At 36.8% G+C, this 17009-nt stretch overlaps 1 protein-coding gene and 1 long non-coding RNA gene across 2 annotated transcripts in view; one reads left to right on the top strand and one right to left on the bottom strand.

The window, feature by feature from the left end:
- The first annotated feature begins 3263 nt into the window (after positions 1-3263).
- The window catches only part of LOC129740039 (uncharacterized), a 38516-nt gene continuing 24770 nt past the window's right edge, over positions 3264-17009 (top strand). The window contains exon 1 of the mRNA XM_055731621.1: positions 3264-3639. Coding sequence (XP_055587596.1) covers positions 3348-3639 — 292 coding nt within the window. The 5' untranslated portion in view covers positions 3264-3347. The remainder of the gene's footprint in view (positions 3640-17009) is intronic.
- On the bottom strand, positions 5323-11177 carry LOC129740042 (uncharacterized). The gene is made up of 3 exons (XR_008736078.1): positions 10794-11177; positions 5606-5743; positions 5323-5544 (listed from the first exon to the last, which is right to left on the bottom strand). It is a non-coding gene; the product is annotated as an uncharacterized LOC129740042 (long non-coding RNA).

Genomic DNA, 17009 nt, shown 5'->3' with positions numbered 1-17009 from the left:
ATACCTTGGCGAGAAGCAGGTTTTAGGCGCCTATTAATCAGAATACGGATGTTATCGAATATTCCATCAAATATGTGTATAAAAACTCTATACACATGAGCAGACATCCGTTTTCTAATCATTATTAAATCTTTATAAAAGCTTAAATTTGTTGTACTTTTGATATTTAAAATAAAACAAAAACCACCCAAGTTCTTGTTTTGGGCTACTTTACGTATAATTTTTAAAAGTCAAACTATTACATCAAAAGATATCAAACACTTGTATGATTAAAAAAATGAGTTGGTAAATTCATAAACTTTGTTCATGCCTTATGTTCATGACGCATTTTCCTCAAAATGCATTGATTAGATATGTTGTTTTGTCAGCCCTTTTGGTCAAACGGCTGTTGGCGCAGTTAACCCGATAAGCCCCGAAACTACGTAGTATTTTGTTCTTTGCATTTATGTAGGTACAGCATAACTCAAACGATTCACTTAAGTGCGTAGAAAACCGAACATAAGCATAAAACGCCACTCTCACTAGAAGAGTTCACGCACAAAAGCAAAAAAAAATCAGATTGTTTGCTTGATTTTCTCGATGATAGAGTCCTCTCTTCCAATCTGTTTTATTTTTCTCTACGCTCTCGGAATTAAACTTTTATTTACATTCTGAAAGAATAATTGTGTGTGTTAGTGATGCTCTGAACAGCTGTTCACTTCAATTCGTACGCACGGCGGCGTTTCCTATTTTCTCATTTTCTTCCTCCCTGGGGGCTTTGATAGTGTGTTTGAAGATATAGTTTATTATTCAGCGCACTGGAAGTTTTTACGTTTGGTGTGTTTGTTTTCTCTCGTCAACCCGAATTTGGGGATCGAATCGATTGCCTTGAACCACCCCCTTGTTTGAAGTAAGACCGATAGACAGCTAGACGGAACCGAAATTAGATCGAGATTGTCAGCCAGCACGCGCTTTAGGTTTGTAGATAGGAAAAAATAAAATCTATTTGTTTAATGTCTATCGACACCTTCTATCCCGTTCACGGTCAATGATTAACTAGATCACTGGTAAACACAAGATGTCCAGTAAATAACTCCTGATAAAAGGTCTGTTCTATAGAGGTGTATGGCGCTTTTAAAACTTGAGGTTGAAGGGAGTAAATTTCAACTTTAAAATTCACTACCTGACCCGGTAGACTTTGTTCCACAAGAATGCCAATAAAAAAATTAATAATGTTGGGCTGTTCGTTAGCTCGTTTTTACATGACGGGATTACGAAGAAAACACTTCCATTTTTATGAGATACAGCCAGTGGTAGAAATTCATATAAGCGCACACACATTTTCAAGGTTTATTCTCATCAAATTTTTGGGGTGGAAATTCCTAAAGGGTGATACGGTCAAAATTTGGTTAAGGGAAAACGCGTGTAAATCGGTGAAATCATTTATTTAAAAAAACAAATTAAATATCTTTTTCAAGTTTAATTAGTATAAAATTCAGGAAAAATATTCAGTTAGGCTTCCGCTTTTCCAAATCCGAATTGCCAGGCCTTACGCTTAACCCCTGCCATCAGATTTTGTACAGCCACCTTGTTCACCTTCTTCGCCGCAGAAAGCCAGTTTGCCTTGAACTGCTGCTCGTCCTTAGCAGTTTTTTCGGTCTTCTTTAGGTTCCGCTTGACAATAGCCCAGTATTTCTCAATTGGGCGGAGCTCTGGCGTGTTGGGAGGGTTCTTATCCTTGGGAACCACCTGCACGTTGTTGGCGGCGTACCATTCCATGGCCTTTTTATCGTAATGGCAAGATGCCAAATCCGGCCAAAACAGTACGGAACAACCGTGTTTCTTCAGGGAAGGCAGCAGACGTTTATTCAAATACTCTTTCACGTAGATTTCTTGATTGACAGTCCTATGCTATGCTGCTTTTCAAGCCACAGCTACAGATGGCTTGCCAAACCAGATATTTCTTCGCGAACTTTGACAGTTTCATGTGCTTAAAAATATCTGCTACCTTTCCCCTTCCTTTTGCCGTATAAAACTCCTGTCCCGGAAGCTGCTTGTAGTCGGCTTTGACGTAGGTTTCGTCGTCCATTACCACGCAGTCAAACTTCGTCAGCATCGTCGTGTACAGCCTTCGGGACTTCATATTTTATTAGGAAAACATCGAAACTAGTGATAAAAATACCAAACTCGTTGGGGTACCTACCTGTTATTACCTGTTATTATCAATATTTAGGTAGCCATTGAGTCGTTTGGATTATTTAAGGTTTTTGAGACTTTTTGTGAAGGGTGTCCACGATGACATGGAAACATACAAAATTGATTCGCAAAATTCGAGTTTGCATCCAATTGCCATCAAATTTTCAGAGATTGAAAAATAACTATTAAACTTCATTTACCATTTTACTTGTATTCTATTTACAGTCCATACTCACATGCCCGCACCTTGGCCTTAACCCCGTTCATAAGATTCTGCACAGCCTAGAATCAACCGTTTTTTGCATGTAAACCCATACTTTCTTCAGTTCCTCGACTGTCTTCACTACCTTAGGTCGTTTAAGAATGTGCTGCTTCATAATCGCCCAGTAACACGCCCCCATACCACTTCAGCACGTGCCCCATACCACTTCATAGTGTGGAAATTCTTATCGTGGACACCTTTTAGTAATCAATCAACTGTGTTTTTATAGTATTTATTTTATGTAACAAGTTTTTTCAATTACAAAAAGAAAAAAACGTGAAAGCAGTAACAGCACGGGTTGGGTGGAAGTTTAGAAAATAAGTCGAAACGAAACGAAAAATTTGAAGGTTTCATTATTAACATTTCGTAAGTAACTGCTAAATATGCACGCTACCTGCATTTTACTCTCAATTGAAGCACTACAGTTCGAGTCTCCAAATAATTTGGGTAAAAATAATTGAAGGAATGTTATTAAAAAAAATTTGGATTAGACAACTGTTCAGAAAGACATTAAAACAATCAAAGCAAAATTGAAGATACACAATTTATGAATTTTGTTTTTTTTTTCCTGTCCCACAGAATAGCTCGATACCTTACTTGTCAGCTTGATTATGAGACTAGATATCGATACAAACTAAATTTTCAGCTTAGAAGTATGCTATAAGTCTAACAAGAAAAGCACAGATCTTACTATAAAACTACCTGTTTCACTGAAAAAATATATTTTATATCTAGATCCCGTTACAAACTGTAGAGTAAAATGATTTTAAATCCTCAGACTGTATTTTAATATAAAGAACAAAATTTAACAATATTTGCAGGATTCACAATAAATCTTCTGCACAAAACCTCATCTCGAGATGTTGAAAAGCCACACCCTACAGATGCTCAACCAAATCAACCTCTGTCAATGGCACAGCTCATCACTTCCAACCAAGATGTCGAACAACCTTCCACTGTAAACCGAAACTTCCAAGCGAGAAATTATCTGTTTATAGTCAGCCGGCTTGATGTTACTTCCCCTGGGATCTACAATCTCCGGCTGTCAGGCGCTGGTCAAGCGTCGAAGGACGTTTCAAATAACGACGGACTATTATCATCATCGGGACTACGAAACGTCAACGTTAGCAATGACTCGTCGTCGTCGTATTCTGTGACCGTTAAAGGCGAGTACGCCCTGCGTCATGGAATAGAACTGCTGGGTGAGTAGTTTTTCTCGATAGGGTTGCAAATACCGGCATCATTCAGCGATTGATTTCTTTTTGGTGAAATTTACAATGAAACTTGTAACTAATTACGTTTTTTACCTTACTGAAAATATGTTAAAAATACCAAATAAAAAAAAAATCGGATATGATACCACAGAACCGTAAACAAGCAATCAATAATAAACAAAGCAAGTAGGTAAATGTTGCTGCTAGTGAATTTGGTATCAACTTACATTATTCAAATACTGACGAATAACGGGTAGTATTTTAGAATCACACACATTTGGCTTCTGAAATGGATTACTAACATCATTACAGCAACGACCTTTTTTATAACTTGACCAGCTGTTTCGCAGCAATAATTTAACATTCCTATCAACATGAAATTTAAATAAAAAGTACTTTGTGAAAGTGAGCATTTTTAACCTATTCGGCAGTAGTCGTGTGACTTCTGGACAGTTTCTAGGCAAAACAAAACGTGATCATGATCAATAATATTGTTTTCAGTTTTCAATCAGTCAATCAATCAACGTTGGTCACAATAAAAACATACCGAGCTAGCCAGCTTACCGACATTAAGGTGATGACGACAATTATACGGCGCTAGGCACGCTTTTTGATTGAGTTGATCGCTTCAAAGGCGGTACAGTCGTTGGAACGATACTCGACAAATTTTAATATTTTTTGAAAATATTTTTGGATTATTCTAGTTAGGTAAGCAAACTGGAAAAAGTACGATAATCTGGGATAATCATGAACAAAATTACACAGTTCAAATACTGACAGTTAAAGCAAGATTTCGCCCAATATTCAAGTTCTGGAGAGTTACCAAAAATAAATGTTATAGGTATAGTTGTATTCTGCAGTTTCAGCTAATGTAGTGGTCTAAAATTTTAAAAATGCTTGTGCAAATTACTCGTATAAATCAAAACAACTACTTCAAAAGACGACAAATTCCTACAAGTTTGGTAGCAACACAACATGCCATCATTTATTCCCCAGAAAAGTCATAATTACATAATTCTAAAACTAACATTGTTCTACTCTCGAAACACATTTATTTATATTATTGTTGATAATTTCACCAACTTTCTGGGAAATTCTGCAATTCTACTTATGGAAGAACTAGTCAATCTGCCACATCACTGGTTTTAAAACAATTAGTATGATCCTTATTACTCTAAGTAGTGGGCGAATAGTCCCTCCATGGCTACAGGAAATTGAATCAAGAATTGCAACAAACAAACGGATAACTGTCATATGAATACCAGGACATTCGGGAACCAAAAGCAACAAACAAGCAGATAGACTTGCAAATGAAGGCCGTGGCAATGTACCTTTTGGCATTCCCGTACCGTAATTCTGACGCCAAACACTCTACACCCTTACAAAATCGTACACAAAAGTATGTAAAAAGAAGTCAAAACAACCCGTAAGTGCAGGAAGCCACTAGTATGTAAAAATTATTTTACGAAAAAGTATGTAGCAAGGCTGGTACGGACGAGTATGTAGAAAGTACTCAAAAGTATGTTAAAATCACATAGAGCAGGAGAATCACATACAGTAGAAAAAAATCTAATTAAAAATTTAAAGACAAGGAATTCTTTCAAATTGAGGATGCTAAATTGATACATTCAAAGGGAAGTTTATTATCTATCAATGATGAACGTTAAAATAATATCAACGAGATTTCACGATTCATATTTCATTTTTTCCTACCGGTTTGTTTAAAAGATCCAGCTATTTTCATTCGTTTTTCTTCAGGATTTCTGTTGAATGACTGTGGAATGATGGAGGACATGGAAGCCATATTTTGATACCATATCGATATCTCTGGTTCGTTCACTTGAACCGGTGTCCATGGGGTAACACATGCTGGTCGAACATGAAGTGGACATTCTAAAGGAGATTGATATTGAAATTAGTTGTAATTTTTTCAGAACAGTTGAGGAAATATTACCTTATATACTGGCGATGTACTTTATTTTGAAGCCCATATAGCTTTAACCGGAATCATGTTCCGGATTCCCGATACTTCGATACCAATCTTTCGGATTCGATGATGAAGTAAATTTGGCTGGCGGTGGACATCAACAATCTAAAAAAAATAAAGATTCTGATAAAGACCAAACGTCGTAGAGCTTAGTTTCTCACAGGTAAGGCTCGAGCAACAAAATGATTCGAAGCAATTCTTCCGTTAATTCGTAGTTTTCGCGACACACACAAATTGAATGTTTTGATATTTACCAGAGCAGGATGCAGCTAAGACTGATCTCCAATTTTACATACTTTAAAGTTGTTTCCACAGTAAGGGCCTCCAAAAATAGAAAGAACTTACAAAATATGTAATTTCTGGTACTCACTTCTACGTGAAAATGTTCGTTCTTCAAAGTATGTACTTTTTACGGTCTCAACCCGTAAAATTTTCTTAGAGTGTATCAGGTTGAGTATCCAAAACGCCTGGCAAAACAGTGGGATCGTTTTATATCGCAATTAGAGCTTTCAAAAAATTTGTAAAACAATTGTATAATAAACATAGTTTAAGAGACACGACAGCCACAACCGTAGTAAAATGTCTATAATCAATTTAAAATAAAAATCCTTATTTCTTTACAAGAATTTCTCAATCGTTGAGAGCCTGGTTTCATATCGTCGTTTCACAAAACGCATCAAAACAACCATACGCGACTCCAAATACATAATCTTACTTAGCAACCACAGATATTGTGTAAATCATAACAAAAACGATTCGCTTCACATTAGCAAAAATGTTCCTTATCCGTGTGCTGCAAGGTAGAACGAGTGTCAATGATTGGTTTCGGTCGAGCGATGAAAACGGTTTGTAGCGTAAATTTACAACGAAACTATCGAAATTCCTCTCATAACTGACACTGACACATCCCACGAACATGGATGCCACAAGTACATATCTTTATCTAGAAAAGTATAGATTTTTGGACCTACTTTCTGTACAGATCCTGTACGTGACAATTTTTTTTTTTTAAATTTGGTACAGACTTGTACAGATTTTCATCATTCTTCATAGATGACCAATCGGCTTGAAATTTCTTCGAATTATAAATTTTAATAACAGTCAAGCCGAATCGGACGTATGAGCCGTTTCAAATAAATAAGTTATAAAAAGCCGAATCGAATTACTACTGATGAAGAATTACATGATTGAATTATAAAAATACAGAATTTATAAAGGATGTGAAAAGGTATCAGAATTTCCGTCCAAGATATGAAATTACTGGTACACCATTCGGAATACTCAGATATTGCTTGACTTCCTCATAGAAAACTTCAATGTCGTTGGTACAGATTTCGATACAGTTTTTCGTCCAAATGGTACAGATGAAAAAGATTTTTTTCAATTGAAGGTACATATTACAATGTGGCAACGCTGGTCACGAACTATTAAGTCAGTTCATAAAAGAGATTTCGACTAAGTAGGATTCTTCCACGCAGAGATTTGTTTATTTGAAATGAATCATCTCTCTTAATGATCTACTTAATATTATTTGTACTTTACATGATACTTTTCCTAATTTCTTAGTTGGTCTCTTGAGTTGGCCTTTTTAAAGTTGAAGTGGAAACATTGAAGTCGAAGACAGTATAATAATGTAAAAAGCATATTTTTGCAAAACGGAGATGGTCGTTCGTTGCTGCCATATCTCGTGCTTCTTGGTTCTAGAGAGAGCCAATTTCTATTACGTAGGGTTCTTTCTGGAGCATAAATATTACAGCGAGAAATTAGCCAGAAGCAGTCAATTTCGTTCCGAAGAATCTTTGCCGCGAACAGCGATTGGCCGATGGAAAGACGATTCGACGACAGCGTATGAAGACCAAGCAGGGCACAACGATGAGCGTATGGTGGTAAATTTAAAGAATTATCCCAAGGTTGTTCACGAAGAGCGTAATGCACGAACCGACGTTGAATTGCTTCAAAACGCGCTGCCCACGAAGCTTCAAAAGGCAACCATACTAGGTTCGCAGATTCCAAAATCGATCGCACCATGCAGCAATACAGAGCTCGCAAGCAGACTGGATCAGTGAGTTCTTTGCTCAAACGTATAATAAATCCTAGCATTCGGTTTGCCTTTTCGAGTACTATTGATGATGCTTAAAAGTCATATGACTGTCCAAAAAACGACAACATCCTTATCTCTTCAACACGATGCAACTGCTCGCTCGCTCAGACTATCGTAATTATGCATGAATGGATTTTTTCTACGCCCAAACGTGATAACAAAGCCCTTTGCAACGATTAAAACAAGTGAATTATTAGCGCACCAGTTTACAATTGTATCCAAGAAGCGTAGTAATTCATAACAATCAGCAAATATTTTAAGTCGTCCGCATACAGAAGAACTCCACATCCAATGAGCAACAAGTTGATGTCGTTACAGAACAGCGTAAACAACAAAGGACCCAAATGGCTGCCTTAGGGTATTTACCCCAGTCTAGGGAATGAACAGAGGATTCATCAGCACCAATTTTTACAGCCAAACGACAATCTGTTAGGTAGCTTCTGATCCACGCTCACAATCGTTCCGAAAAAGCCCAATCGATGCAACTTTTTCAGAAGAATATCGTGGCTTACAGACTCAAATGCCACGAAAATGTCGGTATACATCGCGTCGATTTATTTGCGGCATCCATATAAGGATGCAAAACCATCAGATTTAAAGTTACAGATCGTTTATGAAAAAAAAATCATGCTGGTTCTCAGAGATCCAGTTCCGGTAAGCTGACAACATAACATCGTTGACAATCCTCTCAAATACTTTCGAGCAGGCAGCTAGCGATGTAACACCTCGGTAGTTGAGAACATATTAAGAACATGACACATTGGGCTCATAAACGATTTTTTCCAGAAGGTAGGAATATTTTGAAGTTCTCGAGACTGAGTCAAAATGCTCGTCAGAGGTTTCACCAGTAAAGTGTGACACTTTTTCATCCTGTCCGGCTGTCGTGGAGTTCTTCAGATCAATTATTGCCTCTCAAACCATTTCCTCGCTTACAGCAAAAACATCTAGACCCAGCACATCGCTGGGTAATCGTGTTACGGCGGCGTTCAATTGGCCAATGGTTGGCGATTCGACTGAAAAAAATACTGGCAAAGTGCGTCGCAAAAAGTTCGCATTTTTAGTCAGGTGACATGGCAGTATGATCATTTAGTTGGATCGGAGATCACAAATTTCTAGATTTTTTTGGATTGCGACGAAGTTCACTCTGAGTGCGATGCACACAACGGCGATAGCAAAGTCGATTGTATATACGGTACCGTTTAGAACCCGCGTTCAATTTTATTTTCACAAAATTAAACTTCCGAAGCAATTCCGATCGTGTCTGTTTCAATAGCTTCAATTGAGCAAGGAGGTCGCACCAGGAATGTGGATTTATTAAAAAACGATTATGGGGCTGATCGAAATAAATTCATCCGAAAAAACCAAATCCAGCGTTCGATTTTGAGAATTCCGTATCCCGTTTCGTTGACTTACTCCATTCAATGTTGTTCCGTCCGAGAGATGCTAATGTGCCTGATTTTTCAGGATTTGCCTGATTTATAAAGGCCTATCCTGATAACCTGATAAATCCTAGTTTTTCCCTGATTTTTGGAAATATTTAAGCCTGATTTTCCTGATTTAGTGGTTTTACGGAAAATTGAATGTTTCAGAACTTTGTACTGATCGTTTATAACGCAATGAAAATTCAGTTTACTGGTCGTCACCCCAACCTTTAACTCAAAAACTTTACTTCACATACCATATTTTAAAAACATTAGTCATTCTATGGGCTTGTGATATAGCTCAGTTGGCGAGTCAGTTGCTTCCTGAGCCGATGTCCGCGAGTTCAAGCCCAAGGGTAAACATCGAACACAGTTGTACCGGATAAGTTTTTCAATAACTGTCCGCCAACTGCAGCGTTGATATAAAGTCGCGAATGCCACAAAGGCGGTAAAACGACTATAATCGAAACAAAAAAAATAGTCATTCTATGCATTTAACTAATTTTTATTGTCAAGCTTCCTTAATTTGAGAAACAATGTTGGTATGCCTGCTTGCATGCCTGATAAAAAAAAAACAGGGGAAAATAAACCAGGCTAATCAAACATACAATATTTTGATGCAGGACTTTTGAGAGAAGTGTTATCTTTTTTGGAACGAAACAAAACTAGAAATTTAATATAAATTAGCAACACTTAATAGCACGCTGGAAGTAGAAATAGTGTTGTTATTAGGCTTGGGCCTGCTAAAAAGAATAAAGCTTGCTATTTACTCTTACACAAATTTCTATAAGAATGACAGCTAATCGGAGTGAAGTTGGAGGCTATTGGCACATGAGAAATCGTATACCATCGGCAATAGAGTCATAAACATAAAACGAAAAAGAAGAAACATACAGTACTGGACAAAATAAATGCACGAAAGTTTGAATTTCTTGTAAGTTTTGTAATATTTGATATATCAACCCAGTATATTCGGATGAACTCTAGTATTTAACTGTATTTTTCATGCGCTATCGTCAGGTAGTTTTTTTTTTTAAATAAATTGTATATAAAATTCACACTTTGCATAATTGTGATAAAAGTCGTTTTTCGCAGGTACAAAATAGAGTACGCACTCGAAACAATCTGATCACTATTTCTCAGGTCAAAAATGCTCTTTCGATAAGCAAACTAAGAGTTTTTTGTTCAGTACATTATTTTCGCCTTGTTTTTTTGTACGTGCCCTGCTATCAAGGTCGTTCATACTTCTCAACTAAGCGGCATGTGAAGTATTTATGTACATTCAAAAAAGATGCAAACAAAAAACAAACGACGAGCTCGCGATCGGACAGGCGGCGTGCTGTGACGTCATCGACTGCTGTTTTGTACAGCGAATGAACAGAACCCGACCGCTTCCCGTACTCTTTTTGTTATTTTTCGCATTTTTTCTACATATTCCCATAGATTAAAGTTCCAAAGTTCACCACAATCGCCACAGGACGGTCGAGATCGTTTCGGCAGGGTGACGTTTAGCACGATTTCTGGATTATGCGTTATGGAGTTGATGTAACAAATCCGAGACTCGCCCACCACATGGAATTCAAACCTTCCAACAGAGATCTCAGACTGTCTGCCTTGCTGTCGATCAACCAACCTTTTCGATTTGGTCCGAACCTCTGCTTACTGCCTTTTGGGTCGGTCACACTTGACTGATTCGCATGGTTTAGATTACCACAGAAGAATTGAATGAAGGAAAAAACACTTTCACTGACGAAATCTTCACCGTTTTGCGGTGTCCGAAAGACCACCGGAGTTATGATACTTATTTGTATTTATTAAACTGCATAGACAACCAAACACCAAAAAGGCAATTCACAAGTATAACGTAACTTTTATGCGGTTCACCGAGCTGTGAGTAAACATCCGCAAGGTAGCACACATGAGCTGGTAGTTGGTACTTCGATTGACCGGACAGTTCAGAGACGTTTCAAAACGACGGAGAAGTCCATCACCTCACAAAAACTCCAACCGAACGCGGCGAAATGGGAAAATAAACTAAAATCATATTCAACGTTTGGCCTAGAGTCCGTCGTTTGTCGAGTGTTTTCTTTTTCTTTTCGTTCCGTGTTTGGAGAACAACAGATGAGAGAATGATCATTTTGTGGGCGCTCTTTTTAATTACCGCGATCAACCGCGGCCACCGTCGCAATTCCGCTTTCAGGGATCAGCTGTGTTTGGTTTTGCTGAGTGCAGGCTAGTACAGGCAGAGATTTTCGAAGGTACAACAATAATACACCAGATGGTTTATTGCTATTTTCTTTTGGGGATATCTGTAACCCACCCTATAATGATCTCAGCTTCCATGTTACTTTTAATTGTCCATTTAATGGTCTTTCTTGAAAGAAGGCAGTCTATTCCCCGTTAAACGCTTCTGTTCCGAGCAAATTGAAGAATGTGATAACATATGCAGAGTTCCAGGAAAAAAAATCATTTTTGTTTATTTTTCAACAAAGTATGACTTGACTAGACTAGGACTACACTCAAGAAATGAGTCAGATGAAATGAAACCTTGGTATAGAATCATATCGGTAATACAATTAGGAAGGTCCAAAACATTAATTCCTTCATAACATGTTTAATGGGGTGGCCAAAAAGTCGGGCTAAATTTCGGAATCAAAACCTTGAAACCGTCCCTTGATCTGCCAGAAGGCCCAATGCCAAATTTTAGCTCATTTAATTAACTCCAAGGCATAGGTGCCCCAAATTTTCCCAAAAATTGGCTTAAAGCATGGATCACGATGAATCTGGACGCACTGTTTATTATACCATAGCGCTCATAGTTGTCGGATCTGGAATGTTTTGACAGTACTTTGTTCGGAAATGTTTCCTCTATCAGTGCTGAAAATTTCATTACGATTCGTTTAGTTCCAAAAAAATAACACGTGATTGAAGCCGCGAGACGAAAATGAATTTTGGACACTTACGTCAAAACCAAACCGTACATTGAAGAAGAATGTAGAAGCCAAAGGGCGGGCCCGGAAGTTATACAACATGATTCTAACGAAGTACGACGGATGCATCTTTATGGATGACAAAACGTACGTTAAGATGGATTTTGGGCGGCTTCCTGGCCAAAAATTTTACAAAGCCACTGGTCGGTGTAATGTCCCCGCCAAGTTCAAATTCGTTTTTGCCGATAAGTTTGCAAGAGAGTGTTTGATCTGGCAAAGTATTTGCAGCTGCGGATGAAAATCCCCGGGTTTTGTGAAAAACAAGACCATGGACTCCGAAATGTACAAGGAGGAGTGCCTGAAAAATTTTTTTAACGTACATTATTTCTCACAAAGGACCAGTAAAGTTTTCGCCAGATTTGGCAGGCTGCCACTACAGCAAAGAGGTACTACAGTGGTATCGGTACAACGGGTGGATTTTGTCGAAAAAGACATCAACCCACCCAACTGCCCTCAATTGTGTCATCAATGTCAACATATTTTGGGCAATTGTCAAGCAGAAGATGAAGAAGAATGGTAGGACGACTCATGATGCAACAGAGATGAAGAGATTGTGAAACAAAATGGCTGCTGAGGTCAGCGAGTAGGGTGTCCAAACTATGACAAGCGGTACTCGACGAAAGTTCTAAATTTCATCAAAACAACATTGGAATATTTTTTTTAATTATTTTTCCTTTAAAGTGCAATAAAAACACTACGTTTTAAGTACAAAATATTTGAATTTCGTTTACATAGCTCTAAGATACACCCTTTTAATGCGTCCAGATTCATCGTGATCCATGCTTTATTTTCAAGCTGGCCGACAGGAGAAACTGAAATTTTCGCATCATGGATCCGCCTGTTGGTTGTTTATGTACATCGAAAGAAAAAACGTTTGCATAAAATAGGGGTAAGGTTTTTGAACTCTGCGGGAATTTAAAAAAAAAACTTCATCTAAGGTCTCAAAATTACAAAATAGCTTTAAAGTGTAAGAATAAGGTTAGACTCATATTTTTTTTTTGGCTTTTCAGCAAGTTTGAACCAAAAGATGAAGATTTTTTACTTGGTTTGCTCAACAATTTGTTTATTTTATCTTGATGCATTTTGAGGATTTGTCAGCACATTATATAAAATAAAAATGAAAAACAGAAAGACACAAAAAATTAATTTAGTGTCCAAGAAAGCTGAAGTTAGAAGCTATACGTTGCTCACGAGAATATGTTTTTTTTTTGAAGCTCATGACTACAAAAAATGTAATAAAGTGTTGTAAAAACCGTACTTCTCAATCAATGAACTGTCAAAATTGTTTCAGTCACAACAGCTAAATTTTGAAAAGTTAACGTAACTTGGCACATTTTTGCATTTTTAGAATGTCAAAGTACGAAAGAAAGATTTTTTGTCGAGTTTTAATTTGTAATTTTTTTCAAATTTTCTAGCATTAAAATTCAACTTTGCACTAGATTTTGAGTATATTAACGCAAAATTTCCTCAATAAATTACCCGAAATTTACCGAAAACTCCAGACATTCGAATTAACTAAATTTCGACCAAAGATCCGGACAATATCCAGGTAAATTTGATAAAAACCCAGGAATACCTCTACAACAATCAGGAAAAAAATACTTTTTTCATCTAGATTTATCAACAGATTTTAAATCGTGTTTAAGACTTCCAAAAAACCTTTCAAGATTACTTTTATAAAACTTGCTTAAAAAGTTTTGTCTTTGAGGCATAAATAAAAAAAAATACTCAAACTCAATTTGACTTTTTTTTTATTTGGAAAATAAAGTGAATAGATCACGGCAAAATCCGCTCTTTTTTCAATTAAATCCAGAATCCAGGCAAACGGGCCGGACCGGACTTTTTTGTAATTGGTGGCGTCTGAAAATCGAGCGGAAAGACAAGGTAGTCAAGATGGCGTTTTGACCATTCCGGAACGAATAATTAAATTTCCCTATACCAGGAAAATCTAAGCAGATTTTAAGATGTTTTTTTAAGTAAAAGAAGTTTTCGGTTTCTTATATCTTAACCCTTTATTTCATGATTTTTTCTTTTTTCTTGAAAAATTTCCAAAAGTGCTCAATGATGAGTACATGAAGGTAAAAATAAAGAAAAAATATAATTTTCACAAATTTCGAGTATTTAGCCAAAGTATTAATTGTTGCAAATTTGCAACAACATGAAATGGTTATACCTTTTTGTTCCTCACACAAGACAGCTAAAAATAAATTTTTACTCTTAGTCTATCTTGCACTAACCAGTGATGGTTTGAATCATTTGACTTATTTTTGAATCATTTGGTTATAACTTCTTTTGAAAACATTTTTCCATGAAATGATGTTCTAAACTTTAGTAGATACAGATCTAAGCTACAACTTTCTTGTATGTCATAAATATGTATCTTCAATGTGGTATGAATTGTAGGATTTAATCCAACCCGCTAATCCAAATGATTGTGATTACGATCATTGCTCAAAAATTTAAACTTTTCGATTTCTCATTCATAAGGCATAAGAGATACAGGTTTGTGTTGGTCACAAAAGTTGCAGCTAAGATCTAGTTCTACTAAAGTTTAGAACATCATTTCACCCAAAATTCAGCCTCTGTGCCAATGGCGTGTAGTCAATTACATAGCATCATCGGTACAAGAAGATAACGCGATCGGTGCTGAATCGATTTGCTCCCACCGGCATTAATCTCCCAAGTTAACCGAATTGCGTATGTCTGAAAGAAACAAAATAAAAACGCTTTCACGTCCCTCCCTATCGCATCACAAGACGAAGAAGGATGGAAATAAATACCGGCCAACACCAGGCAGCCAGCGAACCGAGCACTGTGCGTGTGAATGTAGCAAAAGCAACAACAAAAACATCCTTCTAATTCAATTCCTTCAAACCACCGGCAAACAACCACGGCCGAGCTGTGCGTGTGTATGCAGTAAAAGCAACAGAAAAAAACATTCCTTCAATTCAATTCGCCGGCAAACAACCACGGCTAAGCTGTGCGTGTGTATGTAGCAAAAGCAACAAGAATATATTCCTTCAATTCACCGGCAAACAAGCACCGGCCAAGCTGCCCGGCTTTAGCAGCTGTGTATATGTAGCGTGTGTATGTAATAGCAGGCAGTAAGCAAAGCACAGTTCTCATTCAATGGGTTTTCCGTTTCCTCCACTCCCGTTCCCTTTCCCGTTTCCATCACAAGACAAATGAATACCTTGAAAGGAGACCAAACGCCGGGAAGCCACTGTCGTGCGTTTCTTTTGTGATTGATCGGTGGCAGAATGCCTATGACAAATATCCCTCTGCCTGCATGAAGTTCAAATAGTACACTGGTTAAGATGTCGGTCTGGCAATACGATTTAATTGGTGATTTGAGTTCGATTCTCCCTATGGGCGCTGTGGTTTATATTTATATTTTCTTGTTTCTGGGATGAATTATCCAATAGGAACGAAATCCCATAAAATGTTTTTCTTGTTTTGCTTGAATGTAGTGGTCATGCATCATTTTAGTTGGGAGCCGAGTCCTTATGCCAGTTACGGTTTTTCAAACATATCATCTTCGGCACAGTGCACATTTCAGCGCATTATCGGCACAGAGATGTTCCAAATAGGCATTGGATTTTTGCAACCTCTTCTATGGGTGTTCTGGGAAAAATGTTTTCAAAAGAAGTTATAAGCAAATGATTCAAAATTAAGTCAAATGATTCGAACCATCACTGGCACTAACCATAGTTTTAGCTCAAAAACTTCGTAAACCTAGTGTCTGGAAACCATTTAGCTGGGGGTAGAACCTATGTATGCTGGTTATCCACCATGGGTGCACGGATTCACCGCAGTTCCTACCTAAGTATGTGCTTACATGCATTATTGAGATTAATTAGATCGACAAATCTCCAGTTCATTTTTAGTAACTTCATTTTTTGTGAAAGATTTTATGTGTTTTTATGATCTTCGTGTTCATGGTTCTTAAGCGCAATATACAACAATATGAAAAAAAGTTCATTCTCGGCTTACAACAACGAATTATAAAACCATTATAACAGAAAATGTGATTGTTGTACATGGTATACTTATTTGCAAAGAACCAATAATAAAAAAACAAAAAAAAAACAATATTTTCAATATTCCTTAATAAAAAAAAAAAGGATGGATAAAATACCTTCAAAATGCACTCATATAACTTTTGTTGATTTTTTTTTAATCACAGGTTTATTTATAAAGGCAATTTACTTATAAATTTCATTTTGCCGAGTGGATCACTATTTAATCCATGTTAGTAGAGGAAGGAGCCGTAATAAATGCGGTGACTCAACTGTTAGCTTTGATTCTAAATTGGAGGAGGGAAGGGGAACGTTTAGGGTCCAATATCGAAAACAATTTTCGATGGTACACATTCAGAAGAGTTAACGGAATTATAAGTAGGACTAAAATGAAACTGCTATTTCACCATCACGCACCGTTTCCTTATCATATTCGTTCTGAAAAAAATAATACTGTTAACATTAATACTGTTTTAATGATAAAAAGTAATTGAGGCACATTATGGAACTCATGTTACAAACTAGGGTACTACATTGTATAATGTTGAGAACATATAATGCATTTACATTTAAAAATTCAATGTACTAGTATGGAAAAAAGTATGTTGATGATAAATTTACAAAATAAATGCGAAACTATTTATTTCGAACCCAGAAAATCTTTCCCGGGGATCACAATATAATATTTAAAATCAAAGAAACACAACGCTTGTGTATTTGAAAAATTATAGATTCAAACTATTACAACAAATACTCCAATTACTCAAAAGTCACAAATTTGTACTAAATGTGAACCTTTGGAAATATATTATCGAACTTAATAATCTGAGAATACATTTT

Source organism: Uranotaenia lowii, chromosome 1 (assembly GCF_029784155.1).
Source record: "Uranotaenia lowii strain MFRU-FL chromosome 1, ASM2978415v1, whole genome shotgun sequence".
NCBI classification, from domain to species: domain Eukaryota; kingdom Metazoa; phylum Arthropoda; class Insecta; order Diptera; family Culicidae; genus Uranotaenia; species Uranotaenia lowii.
This window is presented reverse-complemented; position numbering and strand designations above follow the sequence as displayed.